This window comes from Panthera leo, chromosome E1 (genome assembly GCF_018350215.1).
Source record: "Panthera leo isolate Ple1 chromosome E1, P.leo_Ple1_pat1.1, whole genome shotgun sequence".
NCBI lineage: Eukaryota > Metazoa > Chordata > Mammalia > Carnivora > Felidae > Panthera > Panthera leo.
The window spans coordinates 16,780,948-16,798,374 of record NC_056692.1 but is presented as its reverse complement, the minus strand read 5'-3'; the positions used below and the strand labels follow the sequence as shown (position 1 = coordinate 16,798,374).

The 17,427-nt window shown below is 37.8% G+C and overlaps 1 protein-coding gene across 12 annotated transcripts in view; it reads left to right on the top strand.

Annotated features, from left to right (window-relative positions):
* Positions 1-17,427, top strand: part of EFCAB5 (EF-hand calcium binding domain 5) — a 166,696-nt gene that overhangs the window by 22,726 nt on the left and 126,543 nt on the right. For 8 of the 12 annotated variants that reach the window (XM_042916289.1, XM_042916292.1, XM_042916287.1 and 5 more), the window contains exons 3-7: positions 2,039-2,122; positions 4,070-4,092; positions 4,654-4,703; positions 5,323-5,385; positions 6,791-6,875. In XM_042916289.1, the coding sequence (XP_042772223.1) occupies positions 4,662-4,703; positions 5,323-5,385; positions 6,791-6,875 (190 nt within the window). In that variant the 5' untranslated portion in view covers positions 2,039-2,122; positions 4,070-4,092; positions 4,654-4,661. Of the gene's footprint in view, positions 1-2,038; positions 2,123-4,069; positions 4,093-4,653; positions 4,704-5,322; positions 5,386-6,790; positions 6,876-17,427 lie in introns of those variants that run through there. The other 4 variants (XM_042916286.1, XM_042916285.1, XM_042916291.1 and 1 more) reach the window with 4 other exon arrangements.

Below are 17,427 nucleotides of genomic sequence, written 5' to 3'. Positions count from 1 at the left end.
TGAAACTAATGTCACATTGTGTGTCAACTATACTTCAATAAAATAATCTGTATTCAGATTTACTAACTTTCTTCTGCTTGGTCTCATCTGCTATTGAAGCTCTTTTTTGAATTCTTCATTTCAGTCCTTGTATTCTCCAGCTCTGAAATTTCTGGTGTTCTTTTTTATATTTTCTCTTTGTGGAATTTATCATTTCATTCTTCTATTGTTTTTCTTATTTCATCAAATTGTTTATCTGTGTTCTCTGTTAGCACTCTGAGCATCTTTAATACAATTATTTTGAATTCTTTGTTAGGTAGTTTATGAATCTTTACTTCTTTGGGGTCCATTACTAGAAGTTTACTACATTCCTTTAGTGGTCTCATGTTTCCCTGATTCTTTGTGATCCCTGTCACGTTCATAGGTGTTTGTGCATTTGAAGAAGCAGTTATCTCTTCCAGATTTTATGGAATGAGTTTGGTGAGGAAAGACTTTCACCTATGGTTGGGGGCATTTTGGCACATGCTGTGACCCATGGTCTAGTACTGCAGGATACCAAGTGTGAGGGCATGTAGCATGTGTAGATGGGTATGGGTGGAGGTGGCATGGTGTCTCATTGGCTCCAAAAGCTGTGGTCCATAACGTCAGTTACATGATCCTTTGTGGGAGCTACAGGCAGTCCACAATGTCTGCAAGGACTGTTGGATTCTTTAATGGCATCTCCAGTCTAGTGGCTAGGGATATGCCAGACAGTGATGGTGACCATAGCCAGTGGTGTGCACCCTCCTAGCTATGGGGCTAGTTGAGGGGGGTGGCTGCAGGGGCCAGTTGCAGGCAGATGTGCAGTGGTGAAGGCTAGGTCCTTCAGCAGAGGCTGGGGCCAACTGCAGGCACACAGGCACCTGCAGGGGCCCTGGTTGTCAGTGTGTACATGTGTAACCATTGGGGCCAGCTGTAGGCATGCATTTGTCAGGGTAGGCCAGTGATGGGAGTTGAGGCTGGCGTCTTGCAGATGTACAACCATAGGGTTAACTGCAAGTGAGAGGGGCTGTTCAGACCAATGACAGGGGTTAGGGTTCAGTTCAGACCCATCAACAGCTATTCAGATGTTGGCTGTTGGCATATACCTGTGGGACTGCAGGAGCTTGCCATGGCATATGCCCAGCAGTAGAGGCTGGTAATGAGAGTCAAGCCAGCAGCATGCAGGTCAATAGCTGCAGGAGTCTCCTGCCATTCTCAGCAGTTATCTATCTTACACTAGCTTTTCTTTCTTAGCCTTACCTTTAAGTGTTCATCAGCAAGGGTTTATCCTTAGCTTTTTTTTTTTTTTTTTCATCTCCTAGAAGATACTCGTATTGGGTGAGCTCCACTAGCATCTTCCTGCAAATGCGTCTTTCTGTCAGTACCCAGGGATTTAAGACTCATGAAATCCAGCTATATGATACTGCTTATCTTCTATTAGTCTGAAAAATCAGAATTGTGTATGATTACTTTCTTATACTGAGAAACCTCTTCCTCAAGGATAACTAGCTACCCTTTCATCTATGACTGACAGTCTTGCCAATCAAGATGTCAAATGCTGCAATTCACCAATTTATAAATCTATTGGGAGTGCATGTGAAAGGCCCTTACCAGATTCACAAAAACCCAGCCTCAGAGCTGACAATCTAAGTGGGATGACTCTGGAATCTCATGAGTGGGGTGTGTGAGGTGTGAATAATGCTGTGCACTGTGGGTAACTAAAATGCAAATTAATACTTCAGACTGGACAGTGCTTCTATCATTATCCAATGGACTTGATTCTGCATAACGTCCTACAATATATTTCAGTCACAATATATTTCAGTGGCATGAAGATTCTTACTGCCTGCAAACTTCTATCAGACTATTGAGCAGATATCTTAAATGTGTTAACACCTACAAACTCAAACTCTTATCATTCCTCTAACCTGTTTTCCTCTCCTTTCCATATTTCATTTAATGGCATCATGATCCATTCAGCCTTATAAATATGAAAAAATACTCAGTGAACCTTAACTATTTCTCTTTTTCTCTTTAGATCCAACTTTGCCCCCAATCCTGATGATCATATCTGTTTTAGTTTAGGTTCCTTCAGAACAGACCTTGATCCAAGGAGTTAAATGTAAGTTCATTTGGGAGGTGGTTCCAGGAAACAATGGCAAGGGAGTAGGGAAGTAATACAGGAAAGTGAGGGAAGCCTGTACTATTAGGCAGGTTTCACTGAGGCAACTAAGGCTCTATCCCATTGGGGAACTCTGGGAGACAGATATGTTCCACCCATGGGACTCTATGCAGCTTCCTATTCATCACTGGCTGAGGGCTTCTCCTAGAAGATATCAACTCTCAGGCACTTCTTGCCATCCCACATTTGGACTGGCACAAGCCCTCAGACAGAATTGCAGGTGCTTGCAGTCAGAGACCATTCATATGTACTGAAAAGTGAAGCTGAAGGGATGTAGTTAGGGTATTGGCAATGTCTAGCAGAAAGTAGATTAGAGTGAGGGGCATTGAAACGTGCAACATTTACGGGTGCAAAATTTACCTTCATTCTGCGCACCCTCCTCCCATCCTTCCTAATTCTAGTCATTGCTGGCAGAGTTAACTTTTTAAAAACACCAATTTGATCACATCTGTCCTGTGCTTAAAAAGCACAGAGTAAAGTCCATCCTCCTTGATTTCACATGAATAAACATTATAGACTGAAAAGTTACCTTAACAAATTTTTAAAAACATTTATTCATTTTTGAGAGACAGAGTGTGAGTGGAGGAGGGGCAGAGAAAGAGGGAGACACAGAATCTGAAGCAGGCTCCAGGCTCTGAGCTGTCAGCACAGAGCTCAAAGCAGGGCTCGAACTCATGCACCATGAGATCTTGACCTGAGCTGAAGTTAAATGCTTAACCGACTGAGCCATCCAGGTGCCCTGAAAAGTTACCTCTTTAGCCTCATCTTCTGCTATTTTCTTTTATATAACTAAGCTCTGTACATGAATGCTTCACTTCCTGAACTTTTATACCCTAGTGTGTATTGTTCCTTCTGCCTCAAATACCCTTCCCCACTCCTTTACACAAAAATTTCTTACTAGTCCTTTAAAATCCAGTTTAGAAATCTTTCTATGAAAACTTCCCTGAACTCCCTGGGAAAATTAATTGCTTACTCCTGTGTGTTCCTTAACACCTCTGCTTTTGCACTGTGCAGATGGAACTGCACCTGTAAATCCTTTTTTTCATCACTAAACTAGGAACTCTTCAAAGGAAGTTTTCCTGTCTCCCTGAGCACAGGTCTCATTTATCTTTTTTAACCCCAATGCTTGCATATAGAAGTCACCCAATAAAGGTTTATTGCATTGAATTTATCTGGGTGCATCAAAAAAACCCTGATTTTAAAAGAAATGGAAGGGAGCTTCTAGTAATTTCAGGAGATGGACACCATAAGCAAAGAAAGCAGGCTGTGAGAATGTACAATTGGGACCTACCAAAGAAGTCTATTTTATATTACTTATTTATGAACTGCTTCAAAAAGGCTTTGAGGCAGCTATTCTTAAGTGCTGGAATCTGTTGTCTCCAAAGGCAGTACTTCTGGTTTATTCTGCTGGAACATGTGTTGATAAAAAGACATGCAAATACTCTAGCATAGTTTAAAGAAACCATTTTAAATTAAATAGTCCCTGGATTGTAACTGTCCTAGAGGCAAAGGCCGTGTATATAAAATTTACTTTTTACATAGCACCTAGCCTAAATATACACAAATTCTTAAATGATTTTTGGCACAGCAGTAATTTTGATTACTGTAGTCATTTGCAATGAAGTAAGCATCAGATAATTATCCACTTTAATTCCTTAATATGAATAAATAAGCAAGATAAATCACATTCCTCTCAGAACTCCCCACTCAGAAAAATGCTTTGTAGTGAGATTATTATTCTAATATCTGTATGCCTTTCATACATGATGAATTGGGTAGCCATCAGAGTTTCACTTCACCTAATCTTGTTATTTCAAAAATTATTAAGGATGATAATATATTTAAAAATTTTTTTTTTAATTTTTGTGTTTATTTTTTTTTTGACAGTGAGGAAGACAGAATGTGAGCAGGTGAGGGACAGAGAAAGAGGGAGATACAGAATCTGAAACAGCCTCCAGGCTCTGAATGTCAGCACAGAGCTGAACATGGGGCTCGATCTCACAAGCCGTGAGATCGTGACCTGAGCCGAAGTCGGGACGCTTAACCGACTGACCCACCCAGGTGCCCCATGATGATAATAATGTTTTTAAAACTTCACTTGCATTACTGTTGCTGCTGCTGCTGCTGCTGCTGCTGCTGCTGCTGCTGCTGTGTGTGTGTGTGTGTGTGTGTGTGTGTGTTTCTTTCTTAAAATGATAATGGTGGTGATTGTTATGGTTGAGCTTTCCTGTCTCCCTGGGCACTAGCCTAGCATTAATCTAGGTTTGGTCAGTAACAACAGCAGTAACAGTAGTACAGTTTGAAAAGTTTAGCAGTTGAGAACTTAGTACCATTCAATAGAATGGTGGGATGCAGTGGGGGTTGGGAGTGACTTTGGTCTCCCACAGTACTTTTTGTTGTTTAATATTTTCTTTCTGTTATTAATATTGGTCTGATAATAGTGTTCCCTAATATTTGATGATACCTTTTAGTGGTCCAGATGAGTGAGCCAGCATCTCAAGAGGGATCCAAACCTGTTCAGGTACTTGGCTTACATAGATTTCTAGCCATTTAATTATAAGAGGATTTGAGATTTAACATTCTTGAGAAAATTGAGATGCAAGATCATATTTTATCATTTACTTACTTCTCTTTTTAGTCAAAGTATTCTGCCTCAGGTCATGACAAAAGTACTGGAAAAAGGGGTTCAAATAATAGTTGGGTTACAGTAACCTTCTAGTTGGTTGGCATTTATAACATATCTGTTATTGTTTGAATTTTTTTTAATTTTTTAACGTTTTATTTATTTTTGAGACAGGGAGAGACAGAGCATGAACAGGGGAGGGTCAGAGAGAGGGAGACACAGAATCCGAAACAGGCTCCAGGCTCTGAGCTGTCAGCACAGAGCCCGACGCGGGGCTTGAACTCACGGACCGCGAGATCGTGACCTGAGCCAAAGTCGGCCGCTTAACCGACTGAGCCACCCAGACGCCCCTTGTTTGAATTTTTAATATGGCTACTTTGTGTGATTTTATTTGGTATGATGTTTGCCCATTATGTAATTTTTTTTACATAAAAAGTTTGCTATACTAGAGTATAAGATGTTAGTTTTATCTTTAGCTTCTTTTGGATCCCACTTACTAATACTGTTTCCATTTCAGGAAAATGGAAAAGAAGAGAAAGAAAGGAAACAGGAAGCAACTGAAGTGAAAGTCCCTACTGAGGTAGAGTTTTCATAAATAATCAGATGTTAATGCTGGAGAATACACTGGTCAAATTAATTTTCTTATGAAAAAGGAAAAGAGGGGTGCCTGGGTGCCTCAGTCAGTTAAGCATCAGACTCTATTTCACCTCAGGTCATGATCTCATGTTGAGAGACTGAGCTCTGCATCGGGCTCCGCACTGTGCGTGGAGCCTCCTTAAGATTCTCTTGCCCCTCTTCCTCTGCCACTCCCCACTCATCCTCTTGCTCTCTCAAAAAAAATTTTTTTTACAAAAGGAAGGAAAAGATGTGGATGTCCAAAAGGATAAATAAAATGCCAAATGGAAATGAGCAAATTCATGTTAACCATTAAGCTGACTCATCTGAGACAGTTGCAGAAAGTGTCTGTGGACAGATAAATTATTTTTGAAAAGCTATTACAAGTTATAGATAAATAAAGGTTGCATTCTAAGGTCAGAACCATTACCCCAAGTACAAAACCCACCAGTTTTTAGGATAACTTCATTATTCATTCTGAAAATATAATTTCCATATTAATAATTTAAGTAACTTTGTGTTTATTTGAATATAAGACTTCAATGAGGAAGAATATTCTATAGAAAAAGGGATGCGATTGAAAACAGTTATATGGGGCTCCTGGGTGACTCAGTTGGTTAAGCCTCTGACTCTTGATTTCGGCTCAGGTCATGATTTCATGGTTCATGAGTTGGAGCCCTGCATCTGACTGCGCTGACTGCAGATTCTGCTTGGGATTCTCTCTCTCTTCTCTGCCCCTTCCCCAATCTCTCTCTCTCTCTCTCTCTCTCTCTCTCTCTCTTTCAAAAATAAATAAACTTTAAAAAATCTTAAAAAAAAAGAAAATAGTTATATGGATTCACCATTAAGTTCAATAATATGAGTCTTAAAAATATTGTTATCGTTCTTTTAACATTACATCAACATGAGTACAAAAAATGATTTTTCCACCATTTATTCATGAAACTAACCTTTAATTTCAATTAAGATGAAATATTTTTCTATCTACCACAAACATAGAAGATGATTCTAATAGTAGAAGAAAACAGTAGCATTTTCAAAAGTCCACTTTCATCTTGCAGTGGTCTCAAATATTGTTTCTAGAAAGTATTGTATAATTTGAAGATTAATGTACATCTGAAATAATATTCTTTGCATATCACTTTGTTAGCCATAGAAAGATGGGATGACATGTTGAACCAATGTATTTTATCTTATCAATGCAGTAAGCAGTCTTTGCTTCTAATGCACAGCATTAAATCCTAGAAAAATCAAACATATGTCTGGTAACTCCTGTAAGTCATTTATCTGCATTCTTTAATTGGGAGGGTTGATGCAACTTTGAAGAAAAGTAACTCATTTTACAATTGGGATTTCTTTTCTCTTTTCAGAGTTCACAGAGCGTACCAAGCAGCTCTGCATTAGACAACAGCAGCAATGTGCCAGAAACAGCAACAGATGAAATCAAATCCCAAGGTATAGAACTAGCCTTTCCCCTACACAATGGAATTTAAAACAATTGTGTTTTCACTGGGGATGCATTCCTTAAGATTTTGCCTTAAAAAAATATAGTCTCAGGGGTATTTTAAACACAATTTGGGAAATAGTTTAAAATGTATTCCCTTCATCATCTATTAATATTTTTGAAGCAACTTTATGACTATTCATCCTGTGCTTAAAGAGAAAATTTAGCTGAGATCTGACTGATACATAGCAGGCAACCCATTAATGAAAACATTAAATGAAGAACGCAAATGATTTGGCCTGCTTATTGTTTTTTGTTTGTTTGTTTGTTTGTTTGTTTCTCCTTTTTACCTCTGTACTTGACCACACATTTATTGTGTTTGATTTCTAGCCCCATCCTTAACCCATATCCCACGTAATTATGCATCTTGGAAGTGTATCAGATCAAAGACAAAACACAAGTGGGAAAGACAGTCATCCCTTTCATTGCAGTTCTTCAAACTTTAGATACTTAGTGAAATCCTGTACCAAAAAAATTCTTTACAATATTTGAAATTTAACAATTTTAATTAATTGAAATGTGCTTCTGTTCAGTTTCAAGTATTAAGTGTTAAGTATGTGCTAGGCAATGCTAGGCCAAGTTACCATAATAATTATTTAAAGCATTTTCTAAAGTATAAATTGTTATATGGGTGCTACTTACTGCTTTTAGGTACTTACTTTTCTCCAAAGGGTTTCTGTCTCTTAAACCAATTAAAAGCAGTTATTTACTATTTCTTCTTATCAACACACATTATAATACATACACATTAAGAACCAAATTTTCCAACACTTACTCTGTTTTTATTATAAACTTGTACTATTTTCATAGCTTCACTAACTTTTAAAAAGTTTCTCAAAGTCCCTCTCCACCTGCCTCTCCACCCACCCCAATTTCTTGATTTTACTTCTTCCTCACTCCCACCCTCCATCACCATTGCTGCATACATATACTTTGCCTTTACCTTAATCATTTCAGCCATGTTTTTTTAAAGTTTATTTATTTATTTTTAGTAATCTCTAACACTCAAGGTGGGGCTCAAATTTACAACCCCATGATCAAGAGTCACATACTCTTCTGACTGAGCCAGCCAGGTGCTCCTCAGCCAGGTTTTTAAATGAACTCTTTCATTTTAAATATGCCAAACAGAATTGGGATCTTGGTAATTTGTTGTAAATTTAATTAGATGTTCACTTTAATCAGTTTGTGGCCAAATTTGCACATACAACACTCACGCATGCATTCCATCATGTAATTTATTACCTCTCTAGAAAACGTATCAATCAAGAGTTTGTGTTATTTCTTGTTCCTGTATTTTCAATTTCTGTTATAGCTTTTCAGTTTGTGCTATAGGGAAGTGTGTTTTGTTTAAATCTGTGCATCCCAGTATGTGTTATATACTGAAAACATTGCAGTTGCTTATTACAATATCAGTTGCAAGGCAATGTACTTATTTATTTGGTGACCAGGCACTATTAAGCCTAATATTCTAAATCTCCCTTTGTAAATGTGTGTGTGTGTGTGTGTGTGTGTGCGTGTGAGAAGTGGGAAGAGGAACTGTTAATGCAATTTCAATATATCAAAGGAAGTGTCTTTATTCTTGTTATATATTTTCAAAATTAAAATGATGTTATCTTGTCAGGCAGCTCTCAGAATGCACTCAAGTATGTATCTTTGCAAAGAAAATATTGTGTTTAAATGTACCATGAAAATTCCTCATTTCTTTACCCTAGTCATCATACATTTCAGGGTATGAACTTAACTTGCATTTTGAGAAATCTTTTTTTGAAAATGTGTTTGCTCGGGGCACCTGGCTGGCTCAGTCAGTGGAACATGTGACTCTTGATCTTGCAGTTATGAGTTTAAGCACCATGTCGGGTGTAGAGGTTACTTAAAAATAAAATAGTAAAAGAAAAGAAAGAAAATATATTTTCTCAACTCTGTTCTTATTTCACAGCCCTAAGATTAACAATTTTGTAGGAAAATACATTTTCCTATAGTTATTGAATCCTAATTCCAAAAGTATTTGATAGTGGTTCTTTTCCTCCTTGTTTCTTTATAATCATTCTTCCTTATGTACAAATGTTAAGAATCAAGCCAGGTGGAAAAAAAAATCAAGCCAGCTGAGTTTAAGACAGGACCTATATTTAAGGAGAACATCACACATGTAGTTGAGTAGCCCTGCTGGGTCAATTTGCACCAGTTTAATCAGCTGACAGTCCTACTAATGTTATAAGCCCTCTTGTGAAGAAAGAATCTGCTAAAGCTTATAATGTGGATTATAATTCATTCCTATATATGTCCTTAAATAGGGTGGTACTGAGGCCATGCCCAGCAGGGGGCCATGAACTAAGTGCTGGAAATGGTAAAAGTCACTTTGAAGGCTGGGCCTTTCAAAATATGAACAAGGAATTCTTTTATGTCCCTACTTATTTAGTTGAAAGCATTTATGCCCAAAGTACCTGAATAAGTCTTTGCATGTTAGAAGGTAGATTAATACAGGGTTGAAGGTATACATGTCGAGGAAGAATGTGAAAGGCTCTTAATACTATGAAGAGTTTAGGAAGATAATCCTGAAAAAGAATTCCAGGGCTTAGCATAGTTCCTGGCACAAAGTGAGACATCTATAAATATTTATTAGAGTGAATGTATAAACGAATCAGTCAGTCTGTGAAAGGGTTAGGAATGTCCACGCATAGACCTGCTAAAAAACCCTATACCTGTTTGAAACTATATTCAACTGAACCTCAGAATTAATTTGCCCTTGGGGCAGCTGGGGCTGTAATTTATGAACCTTGAATTCAGAGGTCGCTCAATCAAAAGGGAACTGCAGTTAGGCTTGCTTAGAATCCTGATTTATTAACCCTGCTATTGCTGTGCCTCCTCTTTTCTTGGTTTTATGGCTCTAAGAGAGAAGTGTTTGACTAGAGTTGTAACCAAATACACATCTTCTATTCTACATGTCAGTGCAAACACTAGGATTATTGCTTAGCAACCTATAATAGCCAAACACACTAGAGAAGCACTAGCAGTCTGCAGCAAGATGCAGAATGTCCTAATTCATGTGTGAGTGTACAAATGAGCCGCGGCAGATGGGTAGATATCAAGGTGCTGTACATCTGTAGCAGTATCTTTAAAACAGGAGAGGATCCTCTTTGGGTTATGTCCGAGAGAGAAAAAGCAAAGAGAGTAACATTAGAATCCGCAGGCTTTAAAAGTTTTTTTAAATTATTTTTTCAATTTACTTCAATTTTATTTCAATTATTTTTATTTATTTATTTATTTATTTATTTATTTATTTATTTATTTATTTATTTTGAGAGAGAGAGACAGAGAGAATGAGAGAGGGAGGGGCAGAGAGAGAAGGAGAGAGAGAATTGCAAGCAGGCTCCGCACTGTCAGCTAGAAGCCTGATGTGGGGCTCAAACTCATGAACCGTGAGATCATGACCTGAGCCAAAACCAAGAATTGGATGCTTAACTGAGTAGCCCAGGCATCCCTAAAAATTTGTTTAAATATTTATTTATTTTTGACAGAGACAGAGTGTGAGCAGGGGAGGGGCTGAGAGGGAGAGAGATACAGAATCTGAACCAGGCTCCACGCTGTTTGCTGTCAGCACAGAACCTGACATGGGGCTTGAACCCACAAACGATGAGATCATGACCTGAGCCAAAGTCGGACCCTTAACTGACTGAGCCACCCAGGTGCCCCAGAACCTGTAGACTTTAAAGAATTGCTCTCTTTCACACTTAGTAAGCATTGTACCCAACCAGAGTGTAAACATCCCTTCACACTCAAAAAAGTGGTTAATTTGTTTGCAAATCCAACTGAGAGATTAGGGAGAGCATTATACTACCCTCCTCACTTCCCCCATATTGGATAAAAGAATTAGCCAAAGAGCAAATCAAAAATTGGGAGGAGGTTCATAAATACTATTTACTATTGGACATAAGACATTCTTCAGATGAAATGTTGGCTTTTCAAGAGTTTCTTTATAGACTACTTATTTTTTTCCTGGGAAGAAAGATGGATACTATCTAGCTAGGTAGGATTTAAAAGTATTCTTCAGAGTATTCTCAATTAAGCTAGAGGAAATTTTAAATAAATTAATTAAACGAATTTGAAATATTTGTGGATAGCTCCCCACCGAAAATGAGAATGAATAAATACATTGCAATAGTCATATAATGAAATACTATGAAGCAGTGAAAAATGAATGAAGTTCATTACAAGTGTATCAAAAAACAAACAAACAACAACAACAACAAAAACCTAGGAATAAACCTAACCAAAGAGGTGTAAGACCTGTACTCTGAAAACTTTAAAACGGTGATGAAAGAAATTGAAGATGATACAAAGAAATAGAAAGACATTCCATGCTCATGGAGTGGAAGAACAAATATTGTTAAAATGTCTATATTACCCAAAGCAATCTACACATTCAATACAATCACTACCAAAATACCAACAGCATTTTTCACAGAAGTGGAACAAACAATCCTAAAATTTGTATGGAACCACAAAGGACTCCAAATAGCCAAAGAAATCTTGAAAAAGAAAAGCAAAGCTAGAGGCATCACAATTCTAGACTTCAAGTTATATTACAAAATTGTAGCAATCAAAACAAAAATGGATACATAGATCAATGGAACAGAATAGAATATCCAGAAATAAACAATTAAATGGTAAATTAATCTCCAATAAAGCAGGAAAGAATATCCAATGGGAAAAAGTCTCCAGCAAATGGTGTTGGGAAAACTGGACACCAATATGCAAAAGAATGAAGCTGGACCATGTTTTTACACCATACACAAAAATAAACTCAAAATGGATTAAAGACCTAAATGTGGGACCAGAAACCATAGAAATCCTAGAAGAGAGCACAGGCAGTATTTTCTCTGACATTGGCTATAGCGACTTTTTTCTAGATAGATGCGCTGAGGCAAAGGAAACAAAAGCAAAAATAAACTATTAGGACTATAAAAACAAAACAAAACAAAACAAAACAAAACAAAAAAAAACTTCTGCATTGTGAAGGAAATTATCCATAAAACTAAAAGGCAACCTATGGAATGGGAGAAGATATTTGCAAATGACATAACCAATAAAGGGTTCATATCCAAAATATAAGAAGAACTTATAAAACTCAACACCCCAAAACTAAATAATCCAATTAAAAAATGGTCAGAAGACATGAACAGACATCTCTCCAAAGAAGACATCCAGATGGCCAACAGACACGTGAAAAGATGCTCAACATCACTCATCATCAGGGAAATGCAAATTAAAACTACAATAAGATACCACCTCACACCTGTCAGAATGGCTAAAATTAACAACACAGAAAACAACAGGTATTGGCGAGGATATGGAGAAAAGGGAACCTGTGTGCACTGTTGGTGGGAATGCAAACTGGTGCAACCACTGTAGAAAGCAGCATGGAGGTTCCTCAAAAAGTTAAAGAAGAATTACCCTATGATTTAGCAATAGCAGTGCTGGGTATTTACCCTGAATAAAAAAACAATGATTCAAAGGGATACATGAATGTGTGCATCATTATTTACAGCACCCAAACTATGGAAGCAGCCTAAGTGTCCGTCGACAGATGAATGGATAAAGAAGATGTGTTATCAGTATACAACGAAATATTCTTCAGTGGTAAAAAATAATGAAATCTTTCCATTTGCAACAACATGGATGGAACTAGAGTGTATTATTATAATACTTATTAATATAAGGGGATATAATAAGTGAATACTGTATTTCACTTGTTAGTGACAGAAGCCAGAGAAAGATAAATACATATGATTTCACTCATGAGGAATTTAAGAAACAAAACAGATGAGGAAAGGGTGGGATGATGGGGTTAAACAGGTGATGGAGATTAAGGAGTGCACTTGCCATGATGAGCACCAGGTGATGTATGGAATAGTTGAATCACTATATTGTACACCTAAAACTAATATAACACTGTATGTTAACTAACTGGAATTAAAATAAAAACTTTAAAAAAATCAATGAACTAGAGCTGCACTGAATGATGAATTTCCAGATGAATTTACAAACATAATATTAAGTATTAAAAGGTTGCAGAAAACACATGGTATGAAATAATTTTTATAAGGTTTAAAAACAAGAAGAACAATATTATATTGTTTAGATACAATATAAACAATTGCAGAGAAATGATAAACATGAAATTCAGAACAGAGTTTCTATCAAAGTAGGGGGATATGGGAGGCTTTAATATTTAGGTAATTTTTTTCTTTTTCTTTTTTTAGGTAATTTTTTTCTTAAGCTAAGAGCAGATATATGGCTATTTATTATATCATTATACTTATAGGTCTTAAATATTTAATATTAAGATTAAAAAAACACTGCTCTGGGGCGCCTGGGTGGCTCAGTCGGTTAAACGTCCGGCTTCGGCTCAGGTCATGATCTCGCGGTCCGTGAGTTCGAGCCCCGCGTCGGGCTCTGTGCCGACAGCTCAGAGCCTGGAGCCTGTTTCGGATTCTGTGTCTCCCTCTCTCTCTGCCCCTCCCCCGTTCATGTTCTGTCTCTCTCTGTCTCAAAAATAAATAAACTTAAAAAAAAAAATTAAAAAAAAAAAAAAAACAAAAAAAAAAAAAACACTGCTCTATGTTATAGAGGTTCTGGTCTCTTGCCTTTTATTGTACTACTAATATTTATTGAGAGTTATTAATGGTTGAGGCATGAATCAGTAACTACTTTCTGATTATCTTAAAAATAATGAGTATAAAAATAATTTTCATATTTATTTCTTCTTTTCTCCTGCATCAAAAACAAAAGACTTTAACAATAAATGGCCCTGATCCTATTGTGGTTCAGCTGGGCACTAATATTCTTTTCCAGCACACAGAAGCAAACTGACTAGTGGATAATGTTTGAAAAGGCCTGAAATAACTTCATCTCCATGACCATGTCAGAAAAAAACTTAAGATTCCCATTAACTTTTTCATTCCAGTCACCTCGGCATCCATAAACAAAACAAAACAAAACAAAACAAAACAAAAACCAAACAAACCATCTGATAGCTTATTGTTCAGAGCCTGAGCTAGCTAGGTCCTGGGAACCCAGAGCCCAGCTAGCCAGTTAATGCTAGGAAAAAGTCATACAATTCTATGTCCTGACACCAATAAAGATATAGTCTTCCATCTCAGATGGACATTCTGTATTACTTGGAAATCCATTTAGGTGTTTGTTTTCTGCTCCTTTCCACTTCCACAAAAATTATTTCAAACTTTTATCATGCACAAACCTATGATCCCACCATTTGTTGGTGTTAGCAATATTTATTTTATTCCACAAAAAAATAGAGGCTATTAGAGGGAATGTCCTCAATATAGTGTAGGAAACACCTCATCCAAATTTACTATATATTCTTGATCTCAATCTCTCATATCTCCTCAGACCCTAAGGACCATTATCTAATCTCCCGTCTGTAGCTTCTGTTTTCCTTTCTACATTGGCTCCTTTCTTTCACTCTCTCTATATAGTCAAGACTATCCCACCTTTAAAGAAAATCCTTCTCTTCACAGTCCGATTCCTTGAAATAATTGTCCACTTGTTTAGTCTACACTTCACCCCCAAGTCCCTCCTCAACCCACTGAAGTCCTGGTTCCATTCTTATCACAGAAATTGCCCTAAGGTCAGTGAAGAACAACTGGATGCTAAATCCAATGTATACTTTCTACTTCTTTTCTTTAAATGTTTATCTGTCTTGAGAGAGAGAGAAAGAGAGAGCAGGGGTGAAGCAGCAGAAAGAGAGGAGGGAGAGAATCCCAAGCAGGCTCTGCAATGTCAGTGCAGAGCCCGACGGAGGGCTCGAACTCACCAACTGCGAGAGCATGACCTGAGCCTAAATCAAGAGTTGGTCGCTCAACCAACTGAGCCACCCAGGCACCCCAGTATATTTTCTACTTCTTATATCATTTGATTTTTCTGCAGTATTTGACACTGTTTACCACTTCCTCTACAGTGATAATTTTTTTTGTCTGTCCAATGTCTCTTTGGGAAACTATCATCCTGTCCTTAATCCCTTTGGCTTAGATGGGGCTGACTCCACCCCTTTATTTCCAGGGATAGGTGGTAATCCAAACCTGATCAATCAGAATACTTACTACCCCTTCAATGCTGTGGATGGTTCAGAAATAGGCATATAATTTATACCAAGTAAAACTTTTCCCAGATTTTTAATACTAGAATTTTAATGGCAGATTTTTTAAGTCAATGATTATAAAGATTATGCAAATCTAAAGCTGCTGTTGATCATTTTTAACAACATGTGAGGACAACCTGCCTAAAAATTAATTCAGTAGAGCAAATTAGAAATTAGAAGTGGATTTCAGCTATGCCTGAGAATAGTCATATTCCTGGATTTTCCAGCTATAGAAGCTAATACATTCCATTTTTAATTTATGTAAGATGGATTTCTATTGCTTGAAATTGAAAGGGTCTTTAATAATACATCCTTTTGGGGGCACCTGGGTGGCTCAATCAGTTAAGAGTCCAACTCTTGATCTCAGCTCAGGTCTAGGATAGAGGGAGGATGGCAGCATAGGAGGACGCTGGGCTCACCGCGCGTCCTGTTGATCTCAGCTCAGGTCTTGATCTCAGCGTCATTAGTTCAAGCCCCACATTGGTCTCCATGCTGGGCATGAAGCCTACTTAAATTAAAAACAAAACAAAACAAAACAATATTTAGTAATACATCCTTCTTGAAACTCTTCTTATAGCTCCTGCAATTTTAACCTATCCTATTTTTCTCCCACTCTCAGACTTTCAGACTCCTGTATAAGTGTTCCTTTTCCACCTTAAAAATGTTGCATAAGATTCCTTTCTTGGTCCTCTTCTCACTCTAGACATTCTCTCTGTGTGAGCTCATCCAATAATAATAATAAGTATAGATTTTTTAGTATATATAATTTCATATATGTACATAATTTTCTCGTTGTGACTATCCTGCAAAGTATAATTATTGTTTCCATTTCACAGAAGTAGAAACTGAGTCTAAATTGAGTAATTTGTTCTAAATCACAGGGCTAGGAAATGTTAGAGGTAGAATTTGAAACTGGTATCTCTGATTCCAATGCCCATAATATTTTTAAACACATTTATTCATTTATCAAGTATTTGAGTTCTTAGTATGTTTCTGACACTGTTCTAACCACTAGGAGATCAGTAGTAACCAACACAGAGTCCTTGCATTAATATGTTTTAATTTCTAACGTGTGTTAGAAACAGATTATTTTCCTAAAAAAATCCATGGTTTTAGCTAGTGCAATAAGGCAAATAAAGTTATAAAGATTGTAAAGAATAAAGTGGAAATATCTCTTTTTTTGCAGATGACATAATTGAATAAGGCAATCGATATAAATTTAGCAAGGTATCTACATAGAAAGTCAATACACAACACACACAAAAAACAATTATGAGTGTTTTACTTATCTTGATTCTTAGCTTATTGGGGATGGTAACTGGGACCCATTGTCTGCTCCTGTTGCCAGCACCTTTTACTGATAGCCACCATGCATGAGTGCATCTCCATCCACATTGACCAGACTGGTGTCCAGATTGGCAATGCCTGCTGGGAGCTCTATCGCCTGAAACATGGCATTCAGCCCGATGGCCAGATGCCAAGTGACAAGACCATTGGGGGAGAAGATGACTCCTTCATCACCTTCTTCAGTGAGACAGGTGCTGGCAAGCATGTGCCCAGGATGATGTATGTAGACTGGAACCCACAGTCATTGATGAAGTTCACACTGGCACCTACTGCCAGCTCTTCCACCCTGAACAACTCATCACAGGCAAGGAAGATGCTGCCAATAACTGCCTGAGGTCACTACACCACTGGCAAACAGATCATTGGCCTTGCCTTGAACCAAATTCAGAAACTGGCTGGCCAGTGCACAGGTCTTCAAGGCTTCTTGGTTTTCCACAGCTTTGGAGGTGGTACTTGTCTGGGTTCACCTCCATACTGATGGAATGTCTCTCTGTCGATTATGACAAGAATTCTAAGCTGGAGTTCTCCATTTACCCAGTCCCCCCAGGTTTCCACAGATGCAATTGAGCCCTACAACTGTATCCTTACTACCCGTACCACCCTGGAGCATTCTGACTGTGCATTCATGGTAGACATCAAGGACATCTATGACATCTGTCACCCAACCTACACTAACCTTAACCACCTTATTAGCCAGATTGGTCTTCCATCACTGCTTCCCTCAGATTTGATGGAGCCCTGAATGCTAATCTAACAGAATTCCAGACCAACCTGGTGCCTTATCTCTGTACCCACTTCCCTCTGGCCACATATGCCCCTGTCATCTCTGCTGAGATATCCTACCATGAACAGCTTTCTGTAGCAGAGATCACCAAGGCATGCTCTGAGCCAGCCAACCAGATGGTGAAATGTGACCCTCCCCATGGCAAATATATGGCTTGCTGCCTATGATTGCCCAAGATGTCAATGCTGCCATTGCCACCATCAAGACTAAGTGT